Below are 26116 nucleotides of genomic sequence, written 5' to 3'. Positions count from 1 at the left end.
ACAAACTTAGATATGTACTGAAGCCTTGGTCTAATCTTTGTCATTAGATTAGTATGTACTAAACAACTATAACAGTTAAAACACAGTTTTCAGCGTGGATGTTAATGTACTCATGAGAAAGAGGAAACAATTATTTTTATTATAAAGATACTTAAACTTGATACCATTAAAAGCATTCCTTTGGGGAAACAGAATAAAGCAATATTTTGCACCAGATGACCTGTGTTTGATTGGATTTACAGGTGCGGGAGGGACTGCATGGGTAGGATAGGCATGAGTAGCCGATGTCATCTCACTCATCCTGGGGAGGGCAGCAGCCTAGACTTGATGGGCAAACTCTGTGCTGCATGACAGGTGATACACTCAGCACATGGGCAGAAGTGCACATGTATCTCCCAATGGCAACCGTTGCAGAGCTGAAATGGCTGCTTTGAGGGGGCAGGGGTTAGGACACACTCTCTGGAAAACAGTATGATAATGCACCAGCATACTTGATCTCCTCAGCAGCCCCTGGTGGGAATCAGTTTAAGCCTGGAGGAGGCTAAGGCAGATCTGGCAGAACCTGTGAATGAGGAGAGGAGCTGGTGGCAGGTGATGGTCAGCTGCATGTAGTAGGGAAATAAAGTTTGCTACCATTAGGTGACTGGTTTTAAGCATTCAGGTAAGTTACCAGAAAAACAAACCAAAAAATCCAATGTAGAATATGGTATACAGAAAAGTGACCCCCTTGAACTACAAACAATCCCTTCCAAAATGTTCACATTTCACACAAAAAAACACACACACACATACACACACACACACACACACAGTAAATAAATAAATAAATTCTCACCAGTGAATGAGGAAAATGTACTGTGAGTGCATCGGCATGCTCATATGCATGTACTAACACATGTAGACTTCTCCAAAGAGACACAGAGGCTGGGAGTCATAGACAAATATCACGTAGCCAGGTTTTAATTAGCAGCTATGCTAAGGATATGAGGATTCAAAGACGATGTGAAATAAATGCCTAGTTTTCTTAACTTTGAGCTGAACTGGAAAGTGGACTTCTGAATATTAGTACTTTGCAGCTATACGGCATTCATCTGTGTAACTCAGAATTCAGACAGAATCCATAATGTTTCCTCATGGTGTAATGAAATTGTCTAAAAAAGGAAAAGAAAGTTAGCCTTTTTAAGTGATGTAATCGTGTAACACTTGTAAAATATAGTCGGGCTATGGGTAAGTTATGTATCTGTCTGTATGAGTAAAATATAACTTTCTGGCCACCCATTCACTAATATTAGTTCAGTGAAGACAGTGGGGGGGGGGGTGAGTTTGTTTATGTGTGCGTCTGTGTGCAGATGTTTGTCTGGGTTGTCAGACTAGGGAGATGAGGTAGGGAACTGAATGTCTGTGTTTGTGGGTGTTAGAGCATGTGTGTGGGTGATCAACTGTGGGGGGCTTGTTTGTTGATGAGTGGATGTGGGAAGGTACCTGGAAATGTCTGGGAGCATGTATGTGTGCATGGGTGTCTGAATGTGTGTGTGTGTGTGTGTGTGTCTGTATTCAGGTGTGTGGGTGTTTGTCTGATAGTAGTAAGTTGCCTTTGCTAATGCAATGAATGGACAGCTACAGAGAACACTAGTATAGTCAGGTCTGACAGCATTAGAGTGTGATTCAGAGATAACCTTATGAGCTGATAATGAGATCTCTTCTCAGTCTGGCCATAACCATCTCCGAATTTCATTTCCTTGCCATTGTGCTAATTGACCAACTCGTGCAGGGCAGTTAGCTTGAGCAGGGAGCATGTTTGTGAATCTTAGGGCCAGTTGTTTATCACTGTATTATTCACTGTAGTAGGTGTATTTACTGAAGTGGTAATACCAAGTTAAACAGCTAAATGTAACATTTATAGTCTATCAAGTTAACAAACTTCCAAAGTGATTAAAATAACCCTCATTTTTTTCCTTTAGTAGTTAGGCAAAACAAATCCTGCCTGCTCATTCTGAGATAAGAACTATGATAAAGATATAATGTGCAAACCAGTTGCATACAAGTAAGTAGAAAAAAAAACATATTTGTATAAAGAGGAGCAACAATTCTACTTCTGAATGTTTCTAAGAAAGATCTTCTGTTGGTTAATTTGTATTCTTGTTGTGTTTAGTCAGACCTGTATCAATGTCTACAATCATGATATATTGCGGTCTGTTTTCCCACTCCAGTAATTTATTGTTTAGGTCCTGCCTCCTTTTGCTAAGCCAGACCTTTTCCAGGCCCTACAGTTCAGTGTGATGGGAGTTTGAAATCATATGTCAATTTGTGTGTACTTAAAGCATTACCTAAAGCATATTTATGTGCATTTTTATAATGAGTGATCAGTATTTTCAAATTATTTCCATATTTCCTGTTATGTAGTACCCAACATAGAAATGCCTCAGCGGATGTATTCCATGTGCGGTTGTTCATTTTAAGAAATATTCATTTAAAGTTTCCTTGAGTGATGTCTAAAATCATACCAAGCTTACAGAGTCAGAGATGCCACATTTAACAGTTCTAGATGGAAGGATTTATCTGTCTGTTGTCATTGAGGAATCATTCATCCCATACCTATCATGACTGTTGGTCCATTTTCTAAATGTGATTTTATTTTCAATGCCTACATTCTCTTATAACTTATTAACCAAGTGTAAAGTCCACATCTACTGTGAGATTCAAAAACAAAGTTGCATGACAAATAATTGTAAGAGTGCTGTGGTGCATGATCTGGAACAAGTGGAAGTGCCACTAGTGGAACTGTTTTATGTTGTAGTGGTATGCCTAATCAGCCTAGCAATGTACCACATGTGTAGTCCACTAGTACCACACACAGATCAAAGGATTATGAGAAGGAGGTGTGACCATATTGGAGGAAGGTGTACATACAACTCATTCAGTACCACAACATCAAAAGGGGCTCTGTCAAGCCCAGGTAACTGATGACTGGAGGTGGTCTTGCCATTATTCTGATTTATGACAAGTCAGCTATAGCAGTATGATATTGGATGGGTTTTAGCCCTTTGTCAACAGAAAATGATAAATATGCATTTTTCGGTTTCATTGGATTATAGAGTCTTGACAACACATTTTGATGTCACAACCTTGGATTAATTTACCATATACATGGTGCTCACACAGGCAGTCATTGCCTGGCTACTGATCTTAGTAGGTCATGCCTAGAGGCATTGTGTTCATGTCTAAATACTGAAATTACTAACAGCAGTCTAAGCTGTATAGTGCTGTCAGCATGTGCTATACTGTCCATCTACTTGTGTTTCACACTATAAATAGCAGGGCACTGCAGAAAGATACAGAAGCGTAAGGTGGGTTGTTTGTAAATGACACATGCAGACTAGATGGTGACATTGGGACACCCACTGTGCTTGTCACTGTATCTTTTGACTCGGCACCAGATGTATAACCAAGATACACACAGGAGGCTTACCAAAACCCTGTTTTCATACTTCTCGGATCACAAAAAGTTTAGTGTGTGTATGTCTGTCTGTGTGTGTGTGTGTGTGTGTGTGTGTGTGTGTGTGTGTGTGTGTGTGAGAATGATAGCCTGGTATTAGTGCACTGTGTAGACCACTGCTTTACGCACCTAGCAGATATATCTTAATACAGTGGAGGAAGGTGCTAAACATGGGGCTTGAGAATTGCATGAAACAGAAACTGTGGATCCTAGCAAAGCCATGAGCTTGACACTGTGCAGAGTGAGAGTAGCACAGCAGGAAGGCTCATTGTTGCACATAGCAGGAAGATCAATAAGTGTCATAGCTACTGTAGCTATATTAGGGCAGTGTTCTGGGCAACAGTCACCAGGTCCTGCTGCAAGATATTTCTCTTGACACCCACACTTGTGGCATAAAGAGGGTACGTGACAACACCTGACAAATCTGTAGTGAGATCTGATGCAGAAGTGCTGTACAAAACAATCAGCACAACTGATGCTGTCTGCAAGGGCTAGTAGTTCAGTTCATGTTTAGGCTAGCTGCCGTTGTGGGTTATTTTAAGCCGAGCCAATTTCTCTTCTGAAGATGAGAATCAAACTCTGTACTTTGTGTGTGAGAGGCAAACTCTATAGCTGTTATGACAACCCCCTGGCCACAACAGCAATAACTTTTCATACCTGTGCGCCCAACTTCTCATTCATGTGCCAGCATTGTAGGCAATTTATAGCTCTAAGAATAACAATAGGTGAGAAGGTTACAGTGTTTCATGGTCAGCATATGTCCTTCAGGTAGTCATCATAGTACATGAACTATGATGATCTGATTCTGTGCAGCTTAGTATCAATAATAATGTGGCCATATTTGTGTTCTATTCATTTATTCATTCATTTTTATTTTTATTTTATTTTATATTTGTTGACTGGGAAAGTCCAACTGGGTACAGATCAATTTTCAGCGGAGGCCCAGGGAGAAAAGCTCCAAAGCAAAAGAAAACATACAAAAGTCCTTACATTACAGGCAAGGATTTATACTAAATGGTTATAATCATACCATAAACTTACAGAAAGGTCAAAAAGCACAAACATTGTACAAGCAAGATCTATTCAGCTTCTAAAAGTAACACCTATAATCATCTCATAGTTATATAGTAGTGTGCTAAATAAGGAGTTATAGCTATCAAGTAAAAATGACATAACTGCCATTGTGCATGGCTGGATAGCTTTATTTAGATATTTGAAGGGAGCAGGGAAGTTTACCTACGGTGTTGGTAGGAGATATATATTCTGTAGTATAGGAGATATGTATTCTGTAGTGTAATTTTGTTGGGTTGTAAATACTACTGTGTAGTAATATGCTATAGAACCTACTATATGGTATTCTGCCAGGTTGGTAACAGGAGCTAACCTAGTTTATTTATTTACTCTTCATTGGCCAGATAAGTCCCAAAAGGCTATTATCTTCTTTTCAGGGAAGACCTAAGGTGATATTTCTACTACTATGGAAAATTTGGCCAAGGCATTGGGTGAACTTCTGCTTGTCATTTTTATGAGTTGGAACCATTTTGGAGGAGCATGTCCTTTTTCCATCCCAGACGCAGAGGCGGCCCAGAGAAACAGGGAGGCAGATGAGGGAAGGAGATGATGGAGTAGTGAAAGGAATGAAGGAGAAAGCAAATATCAAGACCAGATGTGTGCAGGATTCTGAGGAAATGTTGCAAGGAAACCTGTTTGACAGAGTTGAGTCAGCACTTGACGGATATATAATTACAACCCTTCATTAAGGAGGGTTTTATGATGATTTACTTAAACCAAACCAAAAGATGGAAGCAAGTCAAACGAAAGCCAAAAGATGGAAGCAAGTCAAACGAAAGCCAAAAATAAAGACTTGCAAGGAGTGTCCAAATAGAGTTCGGAAACCAGGATTCCTTCTTAAAAGGATCTTTTATTGAAAATCACAAAACACCAATAACGCCAAACCAGTCTATACGTTTTCGACAAAGGCAAGTCTTCAACAGAAAGTGATCTTAAACAAGAAACAGAACATTTAAATAGCCATTCAATATCATGATTCAATTAATCCAATTAAAATCTAACCAATAAAAATCTCTAGTACTGAAATGTCTATTCAAACTGTCTAAATGTCAAAATGTCTATTTAAATCAGAAATTTCAACAATTTGAACAGGTTTGTGGAAATTTCCGATTTAAATGTATTCAAAAACAAATCTTTGAAGTTTACTTATCGGAAAGACTTAAATTTTAAACAATTATTTGAGTTTGGTATACAGAATAAGACTAGGGCATCTTTAAAAAGAGCGGGTACTTTCAAATGTGGATCCTGCTCACAGTGCCCCTATATAGCTAATAAAACCAGCATTTACATTACAGCAAGAGACAAGGAGATTACTACTGACAGTTTCTCTAACTGTAATACTTATGGTGTGGTTTACATTGCTATATGTAAAATGTGTAGTTCTTACTATGTTGGAAAAACCGAGAGAAAGTTAAAAAAACGTTTATATGAGCATTTGTATGAAATAAAGAAACAAAATAGTAAAAATGCCCTTTTTAGACATACTTTGATTTGTTCCCAGGCTACATTTCTTTTCTTTGTCTTAGAAATTATTCCAAAGGAAATAAGAGGTGGCATGAGGAAGCCAAACTCAAATATAGAGAGTTGTACTGGCAGATTATTCTGTATTCCACCAAGTTACCTGGTTTGAATGACATGATTTCCATTTCCTCAGTTCTTAAATTAAGGGCTGCTAAATTGTGATTTTAGGTTTTAGCCACAAGGTGGCTACGGAAATATGGAATTAGGGCTAGATTTTTTAAACTTCAAACTATTTTTAAACAACTGCAGTAGTAACTTCATATATATATATAAAGGGAAGATACAATTTTTAACTAATTTATATGTATTTTGAATAATTATGTTGTGTATTAAAAATTTTATTTATTGTACTTACAAACTTTTACGTAAATAGTACTGTTAAAGAAGTTTGAATAGACATTTCAGTACTAGAGATTTTTTATTGGTTAGATTTTAATTGGATTAATTGAATCATGATATTGAATGGCTATTTAAATGTTCTGTTTCTTGTTTAAGATCACTTTCTGATGAAGACTTGCCTTTGTCGAAAACGTATAGATTGGTTTGGCGTTATTGGTGTTTTGTGATTTTCAATAAAAGATCCTTTTAAGAAGGAATCCTGGTTTCCGACCTCTATTTGGACACTCCTTGCAAGTCATGATTTACTTAAAGAAATGGTGATGAAGAGTAAGGCAGAAAATGAAAGAGATGCTTCCTGGGGGGACATTATGGAGAAAGACAAAAGGAGAATGCAGACACAATCTTGAAGAATAGTGCTAAGATGGGAAAGAAAACATATGCAGAGAAAGTAAAAGAAGGCAAATGTGACTTAGCAGAAAAAAAGGCAGAAGAAAGTTAAAACTTGAATGCATGTGGTTAGGATTCAAAATAAAGAAGGCAAAGTACTGGACAGTTATGAAGTGCGGGACAATTTAATAGCTCCTTTGGGTGTAAAAGCACATGAGATAAAGGCATTTAGTCTTATTAACAAAGGCATTTGCGACATATTTAAGACTGTGTTTTCAACAGAGGGAGAGTATGAAAAAAGAAAGACTGTAGCACATGAAATCTTTATGTGATAGAAGCATTTAACAGGGAAATGAAAAGATTCGTGTATAATTTCGAACAGAGGTAGAAAGAAAGAATTTGAAAGAATATTTGAAAGCTTTATGTAAAGAATTACTGGACATTGCAAAAGTTTATGACAAAAGATGTTTATGTACTGGTGCCTCAGATTGTAATATTGTGTTAAAAACAGAAAAAGAAAAATATATATATACATTAAGCTTGATAAATGTGAAGGGAAATAGTTGTTGTTTGTCTTTTCAGCTTTTCCTAGTTAGGAGTCGCCACAGCAGAACTCCGGTCCGCTAATGATTGGCAGTAGATTTTCACGAATGCCAAGGTGCCAGCTCAACATCCAACCTTCAACGAAGGCACACCCATTTATGCATGTCTTTCGAATGCCCACCCAACCATGGGGAGGACATGCAGACTCCACACAGAAGGCACTCCCCGCACTCCAGCCGAGAATCGAACGGGAGAACCTCTTGCTGTGAGGCAACAACACTACCGCTGCACCATGTTGTATAATACTGGGGACAACTCAAACACATTTTTTTTGTGGAAAGAAAGGACATTTGATAAGTAACTGTGACCAAAGAAAATGTTATATCTGTGGGGAAACTGAACATGATGAAAAAATGTGAATTGAAATGTTTTATAAACATGTCAAAATTGGAAATTTATGGATGGATTGCAAAAATGAAAATAGGAAAAAGAAAGAGAAGTAATTTTAAGAGTAGAAGAAGTAGAAGAAAACTAGATGAAAAATTATAATAGAGGATACATAAGAAGGTTCTGAAATAAGTGACAAAGAAGACATAAACTGGGAGGTAATAAAAGGGAAAAAAAATTTAAAGGGATAAGTACAAAAGAGAAAAAGGCTTGGTATAATGGTTAAAGTATTTGACTCACAAACACAAATTAGTGTTTGTTTCTCACCTTTGGGAAGGAAACTGGTTAGGCTTATAATGGCCTGTTAAGAAAGCTAGCCTAGTAATTACCTATGAACTTATGAAACCATGAATCTAAGGAAAGGGGAAATGAAAATGTTAGCATGCTTTCTGTAAATGTGAATAGTCTTACATATATAGTAAGAATTAGGAATTTTGCAGTGGTGTATTACATGTGATGTAGATGTAATTATTTTGGAAGATAGAAGATGTTTAACAAATGAAAGAATACAAACAGAGAAATTATGGGGAGTAAAGATAATTTGGAATTTGGGAAAAGAGATGTATTCTGGAATAGCCATATTCTGTAGAAGTACAGCAAATATATTAGCTGCAACTTTAACAAAATTTGGAAGTTAAGATGAAAATAAGTATATAGAATTATAACAGTATATGTTTATATTAACTGTAAAGGAAGGGAGACCTTAGTCAATCAGATTTTAGACTATGTACTGATAAATTTGAGTATTATAATGACAGGAGACTTGTGATTTAAGAGACAAGTGTAAAAAGAAAAGAAATGATATAAGAAAAAATGTTATAAGTTATAAGATGTGGCAAGTTAAAACTTTTGGGACAAAAATTATTGGACTTACCAAAGGGGTAGTATAGAATTGAAGCAAATTATTTTATAGTATTAGAAGGTTTAGTTTTAGGAAAAGGGGACGTAGTTAAAACATGATTTTCTGATCATCTTGTAATATGGATACAGATAAAGAAAAGCAAGGAATATATAAAGTAGGTAAAGGAATAAAAATGATAAATGAGAAAGCATGGAATGAAGAAGGAAAGAGGATTAGTAATACAGTTATGGAGAGATCATATTACTATGAAAACATTTTATAAAAATTGGTCTGAATGGTGGATGATATTTAAGGAAAAATATAAAAAAATGTTTTTTTACAGTAGCAATGTGATGTCAGAAAAGTAGAGAAAGAAAAATATAAAAGAACATATAACGATGCATTGGAAGATTTAGAACATAACTATAGGAAGTACTTTGACAAAGAAAAAGGATTATATGAAAGAAATCACGAATAAATATAAGGATTGTTATATAAGCAAAGATATTTTTACAAGGATAAAGAAGTATTGAGTTAATTAAGCAGATTAGTAAAGGAAATATATGGTAGTGTAATGAGAGAAAAAATGTAAAACAAGAAATAGAAAGAACCCAGGAAAAGATTATGAACAGTATAGTACAATATGTGCAAGAAATGTTTAAAGAAAAAATAATGTAGTGAAAAAAACAAGGAAAGTAAAAAAGTTAACAAAAACAGAGAATAGAGAACTGGAAAAGGAGATTGCTTTAAGTGAGCTAGATAAAGTGGTAGAACAAGTAAATATAGATTTACCTGCAGGCCCAGATGTAATAGGGATTGGCAAAAAATGTATATATATATTTTTAAAGATTTTCAATGAATGGTTACATGAAGGTTTTATGTATAAAGGATTATGTAGTAGAAATACTTAAACTCATATATAAGAAGGAAGATAAAAGAGAATTAAAAAACTGGAGACCAACAGTATTGAATAATAGTGATTTTAAGATCTTTGTTAAAATAATACAAAAGAGATTTAGGTTCATAGGTTTAGACTAGGCTATCTGCCCTAAGGCATTTATAAGCCTAGCCCAAATCTTTGTGGCTTACGCCACCCCTTATATGAAAAAATACTGTGCCCATTAGTTTGTTGTGCCTCTGTCCAGCAGTGACACAGAGATGATTCCCGGGATAAACCTACGATCTCCCATCCACAGGTCAAGATTTCTCTTGAACAGAGCCAGCGAGGTGCTCTGCCTCACATGGACCGGGATTTTATTCCACAGCATAGGGAGTCTCTGAGTGATAAATCTATCCCTCCAGCACGTCCTGTTTATATCCGTGCTAAGGTTTAAGTCGCTTGCTCTAGTGGTTTTGGTGGATTTGGATTTTTTGAGGTGGAGCATGTCCATTAATTCCGGGTTGGACATGGCCTTGTATGTCAGGCACATGTCACCTCTGAGCAGACTGTATGCGACTGAATAGAGCTGGAGTTTCTTCAATCTGGCAGCATATGACAGATTTTTGGAGTCCCTTTATCCTTTTGGTGAGGAACTTCTGGGGTCTCTCCAATTGCTGCAGATGTCGGGTGAGATACATCCTGAATGGGGCATTGTACTCGATCATTGGTCTGATAAGTGAAGAGTACAGGGGAACAATGACCTCACTAGATCTGGATGTGAATCCCTTCATGATCAGGTGGACAATGTAGAAGGTCTTTCTAACCACTTTAGCAACGTGAGTGTCAAAAGAAAGGCCACTGTCAACCTGGGTCCCCAGGTCCCTGATAACCTCTTCTGTGCTTAGTGGATTGCCACCTATATGGTAGCTTGGGGTTACCTTGTTTTTCCCGAAGGGTATGACTATACATTTTTGGCGTTTAACTTCAGGCCATGGCTCTGGCACCAGCTATCTGTTTCCCTGAGTCCCTTCTGAAGGATATCCGTGTCCGATGCACTTTCCACTATGGCGCCCAGTTTGCAGTCGTCTGCAAACTTTGTCAGCCAAAGTCCTCCCATGTTGGCCTGTACTTCTGAGAAGTAGATGCCGAACAATAGGGGGCCAAGGACCGAGCCCTGTGGGACACCACTTGTGACCGACTTGGAGTCTGACATAGCGCCAGCAACTCTAACCCTGTGGGTTCTGTCCTTAAGCCAGTTTGCAACCCATCTTGTGACATATGGGTTTACATTTAAGCTGGTAAGTTTTTCTACAATACCCGAGTGGGGTATTGTGTCGAAGCCTTTGCAAGGTCAAGGTAGGCTGTATGGACTGCCTTTCCCTCATCAATGGCCTTGGTGATTGTTTCGAAGAAGTCGACCAAGTTCAAAAGGCATGATCTTCCCTTGACAAAGCCAAACTGGGTCGGGTCCAATGTCTGCAAGTCCCCTATATCTTTGTTTATGAGCTCCATTATGATCCTCTCCATAGCTTTGCAGACTAGACTTGTTAAGCTTATGGGGCGGTAATTACCAGGGTCCATAGAGGCACCGCCTTTGTGGAGTGGGACCACAGTTGCCGTACGCCACTCCTTGGGCACGTATCCTGTGGTAAGGCTGAGATTAAACAGCTGCCTTATGTGCGGGTTTAATTCCTCATTTAGCTCGTGTAGCACACAGCCGAGGACACCATCCAGTCCCATTGATGCTGTGTTTTTAGCTTTAAACTTAAACTTTTAACTTTAAGCTTTTAGATTTGAAACTAAAATGGAAAATATTATGGATGATAGCATCTATAGTATAAAGGGTAAGGGTTGTCAATAATTATTAATGATAATTAGAGAAATTGTGGATGATATAAACAGAAAAGAAGGACTGAAAATCATGATAGGAGATTGAAATAAGGCATTTGACACAACTGACATGAAATCTTATAGGTAATAATGAATGAATATGATAAAAGTGAGAAAGTTAGGAAATGATGTATGTCAGCATATAGTAAAAATACTTTTAAATGGCTGGTTAAGCCAAGAGATAGATATGTAGATGATGTAAGACAGGGATGTCCAATGAGTTGTATAGTCTTTGCATTAGTTATGTAGGTGATAGCATGTGAAATAAATTGCAAAGTGAAGGAGGTGGGGTATATAACACCTGAAGGGTTAAGAATTCCAGTTCTGTTAACATATGCAGATGACATTATAATAATTGCAAAAAACAATAAAAGTAATAATTTAAAGAAATGAGTGTCTAGAGATAATAGGGATTGCTTTAAATAAAGAGCAAAGTAAAGGTTTAGGTGATATAGTAAAGATCGGGGTATATATTTTGGAACAAATGATATTTCTGTGTTAGGTATCACATTTTGGAATAATGTAAGAAGAATTCGATAGGAAAAACAATATAAGAAATAAAGCAAACGTTTTTTCTGGAGAACATATAAATTATCATTCAGAAAAAAGACTTATTTGATAAATTCAATACTGATGGGAAAAATAGCATACTTAGCAAGTGTATTTATGTTGCCAGCAGCATTTGAAAAGGAATTATCGCAGATATATATTTTTCATTTATATTCTAGATTAAACCCAGTAAAAAGAGGAGTTTTGTATATAAATAAATAAGGATGTTTAGGGTTAATTCACCCAGTGGTTTACGCTGCTTCATTACATATGTGCAGTTGTTAAATTGGAAAAATGAAAAAAAGGTAAGAAATTAGTAGTAAACTATATAAATATAAGTATTTGGGGTCTGGTAAAAAACAGAGTAAAAGACAAAAGGCGTGTAAAAATGAAGAAATAAAATGTAACAAACATATGAAAAAAAGCTATAAAAATAAGACGCAAATGATGTTAATTAGAAAGTAGAATGTCAATACCTTTTGTGGAGACTGGTAATAGATAAATTGCAAGTAAAAGGAAACATGCCATATAAAATGAAAAGTGATGGAATATGTTTATATTGTCAAGAAGAAGAAACTATGAAACGTGTTTTCGAAATGTAAAAGAATAAAAACATTATGGGGAAAACCTATGTAAAGAAGATTTTTTTTTTTGAAGATATAAAAGAAGGAATCTATGGTTAATCTTCAACAATATCCATCAAACTGCTTTTAAGCGAATGCTAACTGTGTAACTTGCTTTTTATCATATAAGCTCATTGTCATAAATCCATTCATCAAATACTCATAGTTGGCCATCTACAAGGAAGTAGCACAACAGGAAGATTAGATTGACACTGGGCATTCATTATGTGGGGGCTTGTGCCCCCCACACCCATGCTAATTATATAAACCAGCTCTAAGATCGCACAACGGTGGGGAAAGGGCAGGTTTGCTATCCTGTACTGAAGATGGCCAGCTGTGAGTATTTGATGAATGGATTTACGATCAGTCTGCACGACAAAAAGCACATTCGGTGGTTAGTATTCACTTCAGAGCCATTTAATGATTGAATTTGACCGTTAACCATAAACCCTAAATGAAGTAGATACAATAAACATGGATATGATTAAATATGAATATTATAAGAATAGAAACAAAGATTATGTTAAAAGAGTAGATAAAACATTATTCAGGTTATATGGGTTATTCGGAATAAAAGAATAAATTAAATTATATTTAATGGTAAATGAATTTTAGCAAAAATGTAAAGTAATATCACATAGTGGTTATAGAAAAAAGGAATGGGGGTTTAACAGGGATGAAAATTTAGCAATGATTGTAAAGGAAGTTATGAATATGTGTAAACAGAGTTGTATATTTAGATATTTGTACGTATGTAAATATTTGTAAATATGTACCTATTTTGTAAATCAGAGTTATTTTTATACAGAAATAAGACCCCTACTCTTTTCAATAGGTACCACCTGATCAGCACAAGTTCAGGGAGATGAGGGCTTGCTTTAAGGTCTCAGCTGAAGGACAACACAATCAGGAGTGCAGTACCCACGTATGCTGCCCTGTAATGACATCAATCCACCTCCCTGGTATGAGAATCGAACCCACAAGCTTCTGCACCTAAAAAGAGTGTGCTACAAGCATCAGCTTCACTGCTAAGTTAACTGTAATCTGGATTCCAACTTTGTAGGAGGTATAACCTGTTTACTCATTGGTGTGCAAGGCAATATTTCTTTGTATGTTCTGCCTGCAGATATTATGACCCGATTGCTGCCAGTGTGATCAAAAACATTTAAATCTATTAATTGTGGTGCTGACCTTTGCCCATATGGTCAACATAGCAGAATGATGTGCAGTCTTATACCACCAATATAGCTTATGCAAAAAAAAATTTACACACGTGGTAAAAGGCAGTTTTAGGGAAAGTAGAAGTGTCAGATACCACATGTGGTGCAGTTTTTGTACATTTAGTTTCAGAGCACAAAACATAGGTAGTCATAAAACTGAAATTATCACTTTTACATATTTAATGTTTCATTTAAAATATCTCACAAATTCAAAAGAAGGGTCATTGCTGAAGGCTAGTATACAAGCATGATACTGCTGCTAACACTGCTCTGCTGGAAATGTAGAAATACATGACTTTATAAGGTATGCCCAATTGCATATTTTACCATATACCAGTATGTGTACAGCACAAGTGGCAACATTGCACATTTAGTGCTTCATGTTGCACATGATTGTAACACTGTATGCTGGCAGTAGGGTATTATGGTCCTTTTACACATGCATGTATCCACTGCTTAGTCATACCATGCAATGAATGGGTTTTAGAGTACTCTGATCATACTGTGCGTGCGGCACGTGCATGTATCAGTGTTTAGTGATAAGATATAGTAATAATATAGCAGGATTCTGTGATCATACTGCACACATATGTACCACTATTTAGTCATACCATATAATGAAAAGCTACTCTGATCCTACCACAGAGGCATGTATCATTTTCTAACTATTCCACATAATGAGGTAATATTAGGGTACACTGATCATACTGCAAACATGTATACCTCTTTTTAGCTCTGACATGTAATAAACAGATGTTAGCATACACTGCCATGGTGTTACAGTCTGATGCTTTGCTGCCACACTGATAGACTGAACCAATTTCATTTTTTAAAAGTACCCTTTTCCATTTGTCTGATATTATATGGACCCATCAAAGTAATATATGTGCCTGCAGCCCCAACCCAGCGTACTTGAAGACTGTGGAGAAAGCAGAATTCATTGCAAAATTGATAATATTGTTTGTATATGTCCACATATTAGCATTACAACGTCTTTATATGTTACTGACAATACGAGTTGCTTCAGTCAGACATTCAAACACCTTAACATTTCTTATGACTATTTCTCAATCTTAATTTTAAGTTATAGCAGTGTTACTGTATATGGCAGGACCAGATAACCTTGTGTTTCTTACAAGACAATGATTTTACTACATCCGTTATGAATGTGAAGAATCTCGGATGGTGATAGCTTTGATCTGTTTCATATTTACTTGTAAATTTATTTACAAATTAGAAACACTTAAATGGTGGTATCTTTCAAGTGTATTAGCCTTTGTTTTTGAATTGTAAGCATCAGTTTGTGTAGTTAAAAGTAGCACTGTGAATCGGTTTGTTGATCATTACCCTTAAAAGGCACAAGAGTATAATCTAGAAAGTTGTATGACATATCAACAAATATGTTATATCATAATATCATAAATAGTTATATCAACAACTGTAAAATAAAAATAAAATAAATATATACAATCAGTTTGCTTTGTTATTTGTCTAAGCTAACAGAATAATGAATTAAGAATGTAATCATGAATAAAATGCAAGTATTATATCAAAAATATTTTGAGCTCAAAAATGTTATTGGACCACAAATCTAGCCATGTTTATTTGCATTGCTATTGTGTCATGTGAGCTGAATTTACCCTCTTGTTTTGAATATGTATTAGTGCATCCCAGTACAAGTTAGGTATTTCATTGAATCCCTCTTCAGTATTACAAGTTAGTAGTTATTTCATTGAATCCCTCTTCAGTATTTTGCCATTAACAAAGCTGATTAGTACATTTATTGCTTTGAAAATCAGTCTCACATTTATATAACTAATTTCAGAATGGCTAACAGAAAGAACATGTGTGATGTGTATAGGTAATTCAGTAGTGCCTCTACTACCTATAGACATCGCCTGCATTCTTTCTGTTAGTTATAAACAGTGTAGGCCGGATGAGTTTTGTGCGCAGTTTTGTATGACATTTATATTTTTTGACCTAACACTTCCTGTAAGTGTGTGCATGTTAACTATGTTGTTGACCTTAAAATAGTGAAAATTAGTCACTGGCATGGTACACATTTATACTCCAGTAAAAACCTTAAGTGAAAAAAATTGCAAGTGGCATCCTGACAGCATGCTGATAAAGGCGCAGTCTGTCATGGCCATCAGTAATTTTCCATTTTATTGCTATTATTATTTTTGTGAGTATCAGTACGAGGTAATATGCCAAAAAGAACCAAGGGTCTCACCTGTTGCCTTTTTGCCTCCCAGTCTAAATCAGAACTATGCACAATATCAGTTTTCCCCACAGCTGTAGAATATTTCTGTGGGAAAGCAATCAAAATTGCTTCTTTATTCTTCATTTGATTCAACTTATCAATCACTTATGTAATTTAAAAATGTAAAAGCCAGTCATTCTTATGCTTTATTGATTCATGCTTAGCCAGAATACGAAACTGATTTTTCTTTGTTTTCCAGTATATTGGTGAGTAATGTAACAATTATAGACTATTTATACCATTAATGTGTGTATTAGAAGGAGATTGCTGACATTCTTTTTTTCTCTTGTGTGACAGATCGACAGCTTTGCACAACAATGGCTGGCACTAACCTCTCACCCTCAAATGTAGCTGGAATAAGCAAAGAGCTTACAGACCTTCGGCATGTCATTCAGTTCCCAGAGGAGATTGCTAGTATCCTTACAGAACAAGAGGAAGAGCTCTACCACAAGGTCTTACCCATTGACTACCTCTGCTTTTTAACCAGAGATCTGACAAACTCAGAGTGGCAAAATAAGCCCCCACCTCTCACAACTACATCCTGTCTTATGAGCAGGGATAAGGAAAGCAATGCCATAGAAAATCTGGTTGCAAGATTTAATGAGGTAAGAATGCTTTGTTTGATCATTTTCCTTGGGTAGCATTGAGTACTTCTATTCCTTTTTCATTGAAAAGCATCACAAATATTATTCTGATGTATTTTGATTTATTTGAGTAGTGTGATTAATTTCCCTGACATCAACTTTATCCTAATTTCTCTGACATCAACTTTATCCTAGTTATCGTTGGGGAAAGGCCAGAGCTGTCCTTGCAAGCAATGACCATAAGTCAGGCAACTGGTCTTGTATGGAACCCCCAGTCCATCACACTTTTGGGTAGTTTAATGGATCCGCAATTGGCATGGAATGTGGGTGGAAAGTAGAAAAGCTAAATCCCAGCAGAAACCCAAATAGAAATAGGGCAGAGTATCCAAACTCCACAGAGAAAACACTCCTTGTGAGAAATGAATATGAGAACCGAGATCTGCATTTTCAGAGACAATGTAATCTGACCAATTATCTTTACTGTTCACAGAAGGTGATTTCAATTGCCACTTTAAATGAACATCTGTCAGAGTTGCAGCATATAATTAAAAAATGTAAGGCCATAGATTGTTTGCTGCTGTATATAGAGTATTATACATAACTTCATCTTATCTTTAGGATATTTTGTCTCTGCATTTTACCAAATTAGGAGAAGCATTAACATTAGCGGACCGGAGTTCCGCTGTGGCGACCCCTAACCGGGATAAGCCGAAAGACACAACAACAACATTAAGGAATTAAATGACCCCTGCCAGATTTCACTCATGTTGTAGCTGTCATATTTAGTCACATCCTTTATATCATGTTGTCTGAAGAGAAACAACAAAAAAGTAGTAAGAAAATGTAGAAAATCGTAATTGTCATAAGTAGCACAATGTCTGTGGCAGTCCCTTTTAATAAAACCATCTGTGCCATCCATTCAGCGTGAAACATTAATAAAGTGCAATATGTAGGTAGGTGAGAGAGATGTAGTCCTGCTAGACAATTTTTCATGCTGCTGCTGGGTTTAGTTGTTAAAGATCACACAATCAGTGAGAATCAGTGGGATCTGATTAGATAACAGTCTCTTTTATAAAGGAGTTGGTCACAAGCAACATTTTTCACATTTAAGCAGGTTATTTTATTATCAGTCAGTGGTGTGACACTGTTTTTTCATTTGATAAAATAAGTTTTAAACGTGTTGTTTTGTATAGTATACTATGTGAAGCCTGCATATCTGAATGTACCTCGCAGGTGTTATAGCACAGTAATCGCAGAATCCTTTGTCTCCTCTGAAGAAGGCAATGTTTTGTGAAATAGAACAACTATGCCTTAAATACCATTTCAGTAAATAATGTAAAATGTCAAATGTTCTTCTGGAAGCCACATCAAGCAGTAGTTTATTAAAACAGTTTATTAGAAACAATAAACAGTAAATCATTTCATCTCTCACTTTTCTTCATTTAAAAATACTTTTATTGACATGATTTATTACGTAGTCAATTATAAAAGAGAAAACAAACCAGTGCAATGTTTTTTTTCTTTTCATACAGTATGCCTATATAGTAATGATTATGTATGTATAATGCATATATAGTAAAAGTATTTTCTGATTTAACATTACACAGACTGCTCAACCATGCCTTCCCTGAAATTATACTTGTCCTGATTAGTATTCTGTATGTACTGCTCCCACAAATTACATTTATTTCTATGTAGTTTGCGCCTCTCTTTTTCTAAAGATCCTGCCTCTTTATTACTTTAACTCCATTACAACATTCAGTTAAAGTTACATGTTATATTACAGTTGGTTTAGTTTTAGATTTCCATTTTCTAGTAATTGCTTTTTTTTAGCAGACAACAGCATTAAACTTGGTATAACCTTAGTATGACCAGGTAATAGTTTCTGTGTCTCACCTCAAAAGGAATATTTCTTTATTTGCAAAAATTTTCTCCCCCAACATTTTTGAAAAAGTACCCTGTAGGGAATTTCTAAAAATCTACCAACTCATTACATTTGCAAAAAAATATTTTCCCAAGTAGAAGAGTTGTTAAGGTGGGGCTAGGGGGCAGCTGCCCCAGACACAAGGTAATAGAGGGTGTGATTGGCAAATACATTGTTTTTTGTTTTGTTTTTATTTGCTCCTGATATAAATCATAAAGATGTGATCATGACATGGACATGTTGCTCCTCCACAGGAGAAGAGGGAAGTGTGGCTGATGAGAGAATGGATTTTTTTTTTTGTTGTTCTCACTTTGCATGAGGGAGTGACATTGATGTGACTGGGAGAAGTGCCAGACTGAAGTGATTGCATACAGACTTTTTTTTGTACTCCTCTGTAGTAGGATGGTGGATGGTGGATCTATCACTTAGAGGAATATGTTGTGATAACTGAATAGATCCACTGTGGAGAGGCTGTGAGAAAGGATGAGATCCAGCCAGTAATGCTAAGGTCACTGAAGATGGTACAGTTGCTTTGGTTGCCCTTTCATTGCTGTGTAAATGCTGGGACAGTACCATTAGACTGGAAAAATTAGGTGCTAGTCCCCCTTATAGAAAGGAGGTCAGGAGTGTGTCTATGTCCATGTGCCCCCAATTATAGAGGGTTTGCACTCCTATATCTTTCTGGGAAAACATGCCAGCATACTGAAAAGGAGAATTTGCCAGTGTTTGAGGCTCTGCTTCAGAAAGGAGTAATGTAAATTTTGTCCTGGCTGTAGAAGAGTGCATCACCTCTCTGTCCTAAATCACATATTGTAGGGCTCTTGAAAGTTTGTTAGTGCTGTCCACGTGTGTTTGCCGACATGAAGAAGACGTATGACTATTTAACACACACCAACAAATCTAAATTGTATACCGACCCACAAGTTCTTAACAAGCAATTAATTAAAACTCAACAAGCTTAACTTAATAGAAGCATTCAGCAAACAAGCATATCTCATTTTAAGCAGTATGACAAAACATCTCATAGCTTGTTCTTTTGCATTTCTGATATCACACCCCTAAATGTTATGTTTGCTAAAGGGATAATTGATGAGGTAGCTTGGAGTATTTTGTATTGATCTTTACAGAAGCATAGGAAGAGAGGGTACCAGTCAGGAAGAGAGTCATCTAAAGGGATTAGATGGATAGATGAAATCATGACTGGAAGTAAATTGTGCCCAGAAATTCAAGACCCAGATTGTAGAATTAATATTACAGATTCCTTTAACACATATTGAGATGAGGGAGATAAACGCATAAAACCACTCAACCACACAATGTAAAAACTTGATAAATTTAATATGACAAAAGGTAAGCGCTTTTGTGAATTAGTTCACGTCTTAATAGTTGTTTTGGTTTAGATGGGAGAAAGATGTCCCTTCACGGATCACTGTCTCATCTCTTCTGAGTCTTTTTACACTTCTTTTCTGTTATGGTGTCCTCAGAAAGACCACACTGTACTCGTCTCAATAACTTAATGTCCAGATAGTACTTCACATACGAAAATAAGGCAAGGAAGGTAAATGCATAAAACCACTCAAGAAGATGAACGGGTATGGATAAGTATGCTTTTATAAGTGTTAAGGTGTTCATTTTGTATATATTTTTACAACACAGTAATAGATTTTGAAATTTGATATGCATAACATTAAGTATTGCTCTGATTTGCTAGCGTTCGATTGATTTGTTCCTTAGCAACGTGAGAATGCACTCGTCTGTGATAGGCGACTGTGTTAATGTTTTTAGCATTTAAGCTAGAGTTTAATGAGTTTAAATATGGTGTGATGAAGTGGACTAATTCACGAAAGCACTTACCTTTTAATGTATTAAATTTATCAAGTTTTTGCATTGTGTGGTTGAGTGGTTTTATGCTTTTATCTCCCTTGCCTTGTTTTCATATGTGAAGTACTATCTGGACATTGACATATTGAGATGAGTATAGTGTGGTCTTTCTGAGGAAACCATGAGAGAAACGAAGTGTAAAAACACTCAGAAGAGAAGAGAAGAAATAGTGATTCGTGAAGGGACAACTTTCTCTCATTTAAACCAAAACAACTATTATTCATAGGCTTTTTTCTACAGTAGTGACCAGTGGCAGAGAAGACAATGAGATATTTTACAGAGAGACCTGACACAACCTCCCAAGATGAAGACATTCATCTTAATTGGCTACAAAACAAGCCAGCAGTCATCTAACAGGTCTGAACAACTTCCATATACAGTTATGTCAAGACGATGCAAACTAGTCACCAATGAACTTTCAGCAAAGATGTCCTCAATCCGACAGAGAAAGCAATGACAAGAGCAACGTCAGAGGGTAACAGAATTGGGTCATCCAGGGCCGTCAGCATTGACAATCCATCTCTATGACCTCAGTACTTCTAGTTAATTATTTCTCAACTTAAAGAATTTTCTTTTATACCCTTGTCTAAAGATAGTATGGAATCAGTTTTCTGTCTGATTTGTGAGTGCATATAAGGAAATTAAATTGGAATTTCATATTGCATGATGCATAAATGAAGTTACCAAAGACTATTTATTGAAACATAAAAGTACTTTTAATCCCTTTCCACAGCTGACACTTTTCAAAAGGTATGCGGAAACACAATAAGACAATTCTTTTCTTATTTAGCAGCATACAATTTTTCTTTTCTTTGGACTTAATACTGAGAGGTTGGCATTGAAAGAGCTGCTATAAGTGGTCAATTTGTTTTGTGAAAGCTGACAAGGGTAATGGTAGGGTGATAATGGGGAAATGAGCAGTATCTGTTGTTAAACTCTATCCTTCTAGATAACCCTAAGTCTGATTGTCATTATAAGATATCGTTAATGATGACAAAAGGATTGGTGATGAATGGATTTACTTTTATAAGGTTTTAGAAGTCCAAATATTTTGTATTAGTTAATCACCCTTCATGGGAATGAGGTACCAGTAAACAGAGTGAAGCCATTATTGATGTTTGTTGATAGCAAGTGAATCCTTTTCTGAAGATACCATCTTATGTAAAAGACTTATGGCACTTTTTGGAAATGTCTGACTATGAGTCTATAGGCAGAGAAAAGTTTATGACTACAGTTAGTACAGTTAATATCGCACACACATACATATACATACATATATGCATGTGTGTGTGTGTGTGTGTGTGTATATATATGTATATATATGTGTATGTATGTGTGTATATATATATATATATATATATATATATATATATATATGTATGTATATATATATATATATATATATATATATATATACACACACACACACACACACATACATATACATGTATATGTATACATATACACACACACACACACACACACACACACACACACACGAATCGCCAAACAGAGCATACCAAATAAGTCAGTCAGTATTTAGCAATGTTCCATGATTTTGCAGCTAAAGAAATCAGCACCATTTGTAGTATATTTCAATGAAGAATGATGCCATGGAGACATCTGTAGTGCTTATCTTTTCCTGTCTGATCATGAGACAATATGAGGTGGACTCTTTATATAAACAGAACATGTTAGATGTTACAAACATTTTATAGATTTTTTTTTTTTATCTGTGATGGTACCAAACAAAAATTCAATGAATTCATGATAGATCTTAATACAAATGCTAACTTTATGAATTTTTACAAGTATAGCCATTGATGAAATAGTTAATTGTTTCAGTATTATCATTTCATTGTACATTAGTGGTTACACACTTGAGAATAAAATATATCTGAAGCTTTCATTTCTGAAAAATTATTTTCACTTTAAGAATGATCACTCTAAGAATTCAATGCAAATCTCATTTATGGGGGTAGTTTATCAGGCCATTTAGACTGATGACTGATTTATTGAAATTTGACAAGAGGTATAATTTTTAATCAATTTATTTCTAGACAAACGTCATAGTAAGGAAGTACTGCAAACTCAGAATTGATAAGATTTACACTAATTCTGTCTCACAGAAACAGTTTTGACACTAGATGAGTTAATGCTATTTCAGTTGATGATTTTAATGCTAAGAATATTATAATTAATAATTGGGAGGTAATGCTGGGTAAAGAAGAATTTGCAAAGAGTTAGGGTCTGACCCCTGTGTTTATTATTAAGAAAGGTGGTGATCTGAAAGCTTGTCTGGCAAGAGAGTCTTTCCAAAAAGAACAGTCCCTATTACTTTCAAACCTGGTGGGATTTACAACTAATTTGCGTTCTTCTTCTGTGTACATAGATTCAGAAGTGCTGTTAAATTAATTGAATGTGAAGAAACATTTTGGGTCAGGGCACATTATATTTGTAGCTTAAGTGGTAGTGTTGTTTATGCAGCAAAATGTCTGAATTGTGAACTGGTAAAACCACAAGCAAGTAGATATGAATCTAATTATGCAGTCATCAGGACAGAAGCAACATGTTATGGAAACATAGTGAATTATGCTGTGACTTTCATAAATATATTTTCTCTTTCTGATGGGCCACTTGACCTTAGATATGGGGGGGTGATTTTAACAACTTGTTAGGGACCAAAGAGCTGCAGTCGCACACCTGACTCAGTGATACAGAGGGATGAAGCCCTAACTATGATATAGGCAACCCCAGTTTGACTGGCAGTTAAGGTAGAAAGCACCAGGCAGAGGACGGTGGAGGGAAGTAGCATATCAGCTCACATTTTCTAGGGGGAGAGAAGTGGTGGTTCTTGCCAGCAAATTATTTCCATGCAAGTGCAGTGATGCACAGAAACAGTGGTCTCTGGAGCATGCATACATGCATGCCAGAGAAGGGCATAGAATATCTTCATCCTAATGAGGTGCTTAATTGAGTCAGCAAAGGTCAGGATACAAACTTAACCACAAAATCCCTGATAGCTACAAGTATGATGGTTATCAGGCAACAAGGGAAAATAGCACAAACAATGGCATCACCTCCTTAAATCAGATCACCTCCTGGTCTTGACCAACACTTGTATACCAAGTGTTTTTTTTTTTTTTTTAAGCCAAACCATTAAATTAATTTGGGCTCTTTTTTTACCCTTGTTTATCTACTCTTTTGTAGCATTTGGACATTAATGGATAATTATAGCGATATATGAAATATATCATGGATGAAATGTTCTTTTTTTAGGTTGTGTGTTCCCAGTACAATGTTTAATTTCTTAATTTTTTTACATATGTTTATATACCTCTGAATATTGTTATAAACATTTTCCTTTGTTTTAAAATCAGTTGAATTTTTTTAAACATTTTGGTAAAAATAATCAAGGACTTTGTTCTTGAAGTTGTTGCTCTGAGGTAGTCTTCAGTATTAAATAATGAAAAGTCAAAATTAATCAACTATAATAAAGTCGTCTAATTCATAATTCATTCACGACATTAAGTATTTGGTGTAGTCACGTGCTGTGTTTGGTCTGCTTCTAATTTTTATTGATGGGAAATGTGTAGATACATGGAAGAGACCATGGTAGTTGGGAGAGAGCTCTTTGTGTTGGAAACAGTGACAAATTGTTGCATATAGACGTCCGTTCTGGCTTCAGTGGTACTTAGTATGGTCACCAGATGCAGTACTAGAAGTTTATACCTAGAGCCAAGCCTGGAATCTAGAGATAGGAAAGTGATTATATCTCTCTATCAGGCATCAGCAAGACTGCATGTAGAATAATACAAGCATTTCTTTAAGCTCTGCAAGGTGAGGGAAGTTAAACAGTCAGAGGATACTAAGTTGGGAAGAAAAATGGAGGAATGATGCATGAAGGAAGGCTACATTAGAAAAGACGAAAACAGTTCCATGTGATATGGCATATATGGCACTAAGGGAGTAACCTGATAGAACTGCATTAGAAAACAAGGGCATGAGATATGACCAGCAGATCGAAATATGCAATTTAATTTAGATTTGAGAAAGTACTTTTTCATAGAAAAATGGTTCTTGCAGGGTTATGCAAGACTTCCACAAACTAAGCTATTAAGGCTAGAAATTCAGTGGGAATGCATGGTTAGGCTGCCAAATATCCACACAGACCAATTGTTTAGAAGCTACTTATGAACCTTTCAGACTACAGACATGGTTGTGCACAAGTGTTATCAATAAGTAGTAGAAGCTAAGACATATGAAGTCTTTCACAGCAGATAAGCAGGCATGGGATAGAAAAGTCAGGGTCGATGGCTTACTCTTCAGGTGTCACACTTGCCGACCATATGAACGTATAACATCCATCAGCCAGGTTCCTTGTATGTAAATTTCACAGCTATGTAACACTCACAATCATTAATGGATATTATTTTAAGGGACACTTCTGTCTTTTATTTTGAGGTGGGGATGTATCAGTCCGGCAGTACTCTCACAAGTCTATAAGCTGTAATGAGAAAGGGGGTCAGACCATCAGAACTAAGCTTTATAATACCACATTATAAGATCTCAGAAATTATTTTTATCTGCTATTTTTTCAGCAGACATATATGACCTTAAGACTTAAACAAGGAAATTAAGGACAAAATATTGTGTTACTAAAACATTAAAGATTACCTAGACTGTGACATCTTAGTTTAACATTAAAGCCTTTAAAAAGGAGAGTATAAACAAGTGTTTAATCTGTTTGTATGATAATTCTCACACAAAAATAAATGTATTCTAAAATGTTTCCAACACTAGTGGAGTTATAGAAAAGCATCCTTTTAGCAAAGGGTGGTAACCAGTATGCTGTGGTAGTTAATGATACATTTTCAAATAGATAAACATATACACATCCCTTCACCCCAGCCTAACTACAGTTGTGAACATGACTGTACTATTCTAAAAATAATATAACACTAGTTGAGAATGGGTAACACACATGGCAGAAAAATGTAGCATATATTTTGGAACAGCAGATATGTACCATTTTCTGATTAGTGTTTTAACACTTTTTTGGATCTCTGTATGCCCTGCAAGAATACGACATTATACTTTTTTATTTTACATATAATATACAGTAGAATCACTTAACTATTTGTTTTAACAACGTAACAGAATTATTGAAGAAGCTAATTATAAAATATGCAGTATATTTTGTTTGTTAAAGGGTACAAGGGTGCATTGCACGTGTGGTACATTACCATGAAAGTGTACCAATCAGCTAGCAAGTCTCAGGAAATTGCATACTTGTAGTGAAAAAAAAAACGTGCTGCTACCTTCAAACTGCTAGAACCCTCATGGCCTCACAACACAAAATTTCCATAAAATTCATGAAAGGGTGCCTGTTGAAGTCCATATAAGCAAGTCAATACTGTGAATTCTCTTTTTTGACACATTTTTTTTTTTATTTTCATTTATCATTTGTTAACTAGGTAAGTGGGGTGATGTATGTACTCTTTTTAGTTACGACTCAGTTTACAATGATAAGAGTAAAGTACAGGATAAATAGATACATTAATAGATAGATAGATAGATAGATAGATAGATAGATAGATAGATAGATAGATAGATTGATTGATTAGTGTACCAATCAGCTAGCAAGTCTCGGGGGG

At 35.8% G+C, this 26116-nt stretch overlaps 1 protein-coding gene across 1 annotated transcript in view; it reads left to right on the top strand.

Annotated features, from left to right (window-relative positions):
- The window catches only part of PLCE1 (phospholipase C epsilon 1), an 838097-nt gene that overhangs the window by 207721 nt on the left and 604260 nt on the right, over positions 1–26116 (top strand). Inside the window, exon 3 of the mRNA XM_044055634.1 lies at positions 16368–16675. Within this exon, the coding sequence (XP_043911569.1) occupies positions 16368–16675 (308 nt within the window). The remainder of the gene's footprint in view (positions 1–16367; positions 16676–26116) is intronic.

Source organism: Protopterus annectens, chromosome 14.part0 (assembly GCF_019279795.1).
Source record: "Protopterus annectens isolate FY-2018-M chromosome 14.part0, PAN1.0, whole genome shotgun sequence".
NCBI lineage: Eukaryota > Metazoa > Chordata > Ceratodontiformes > Protopteridae > Protopterus > Protopterus annectens.
Note: the sequence above shows the minus strand (reverse complement) of the source record. Positions and strands in the feature narration are given on the sequence as shown.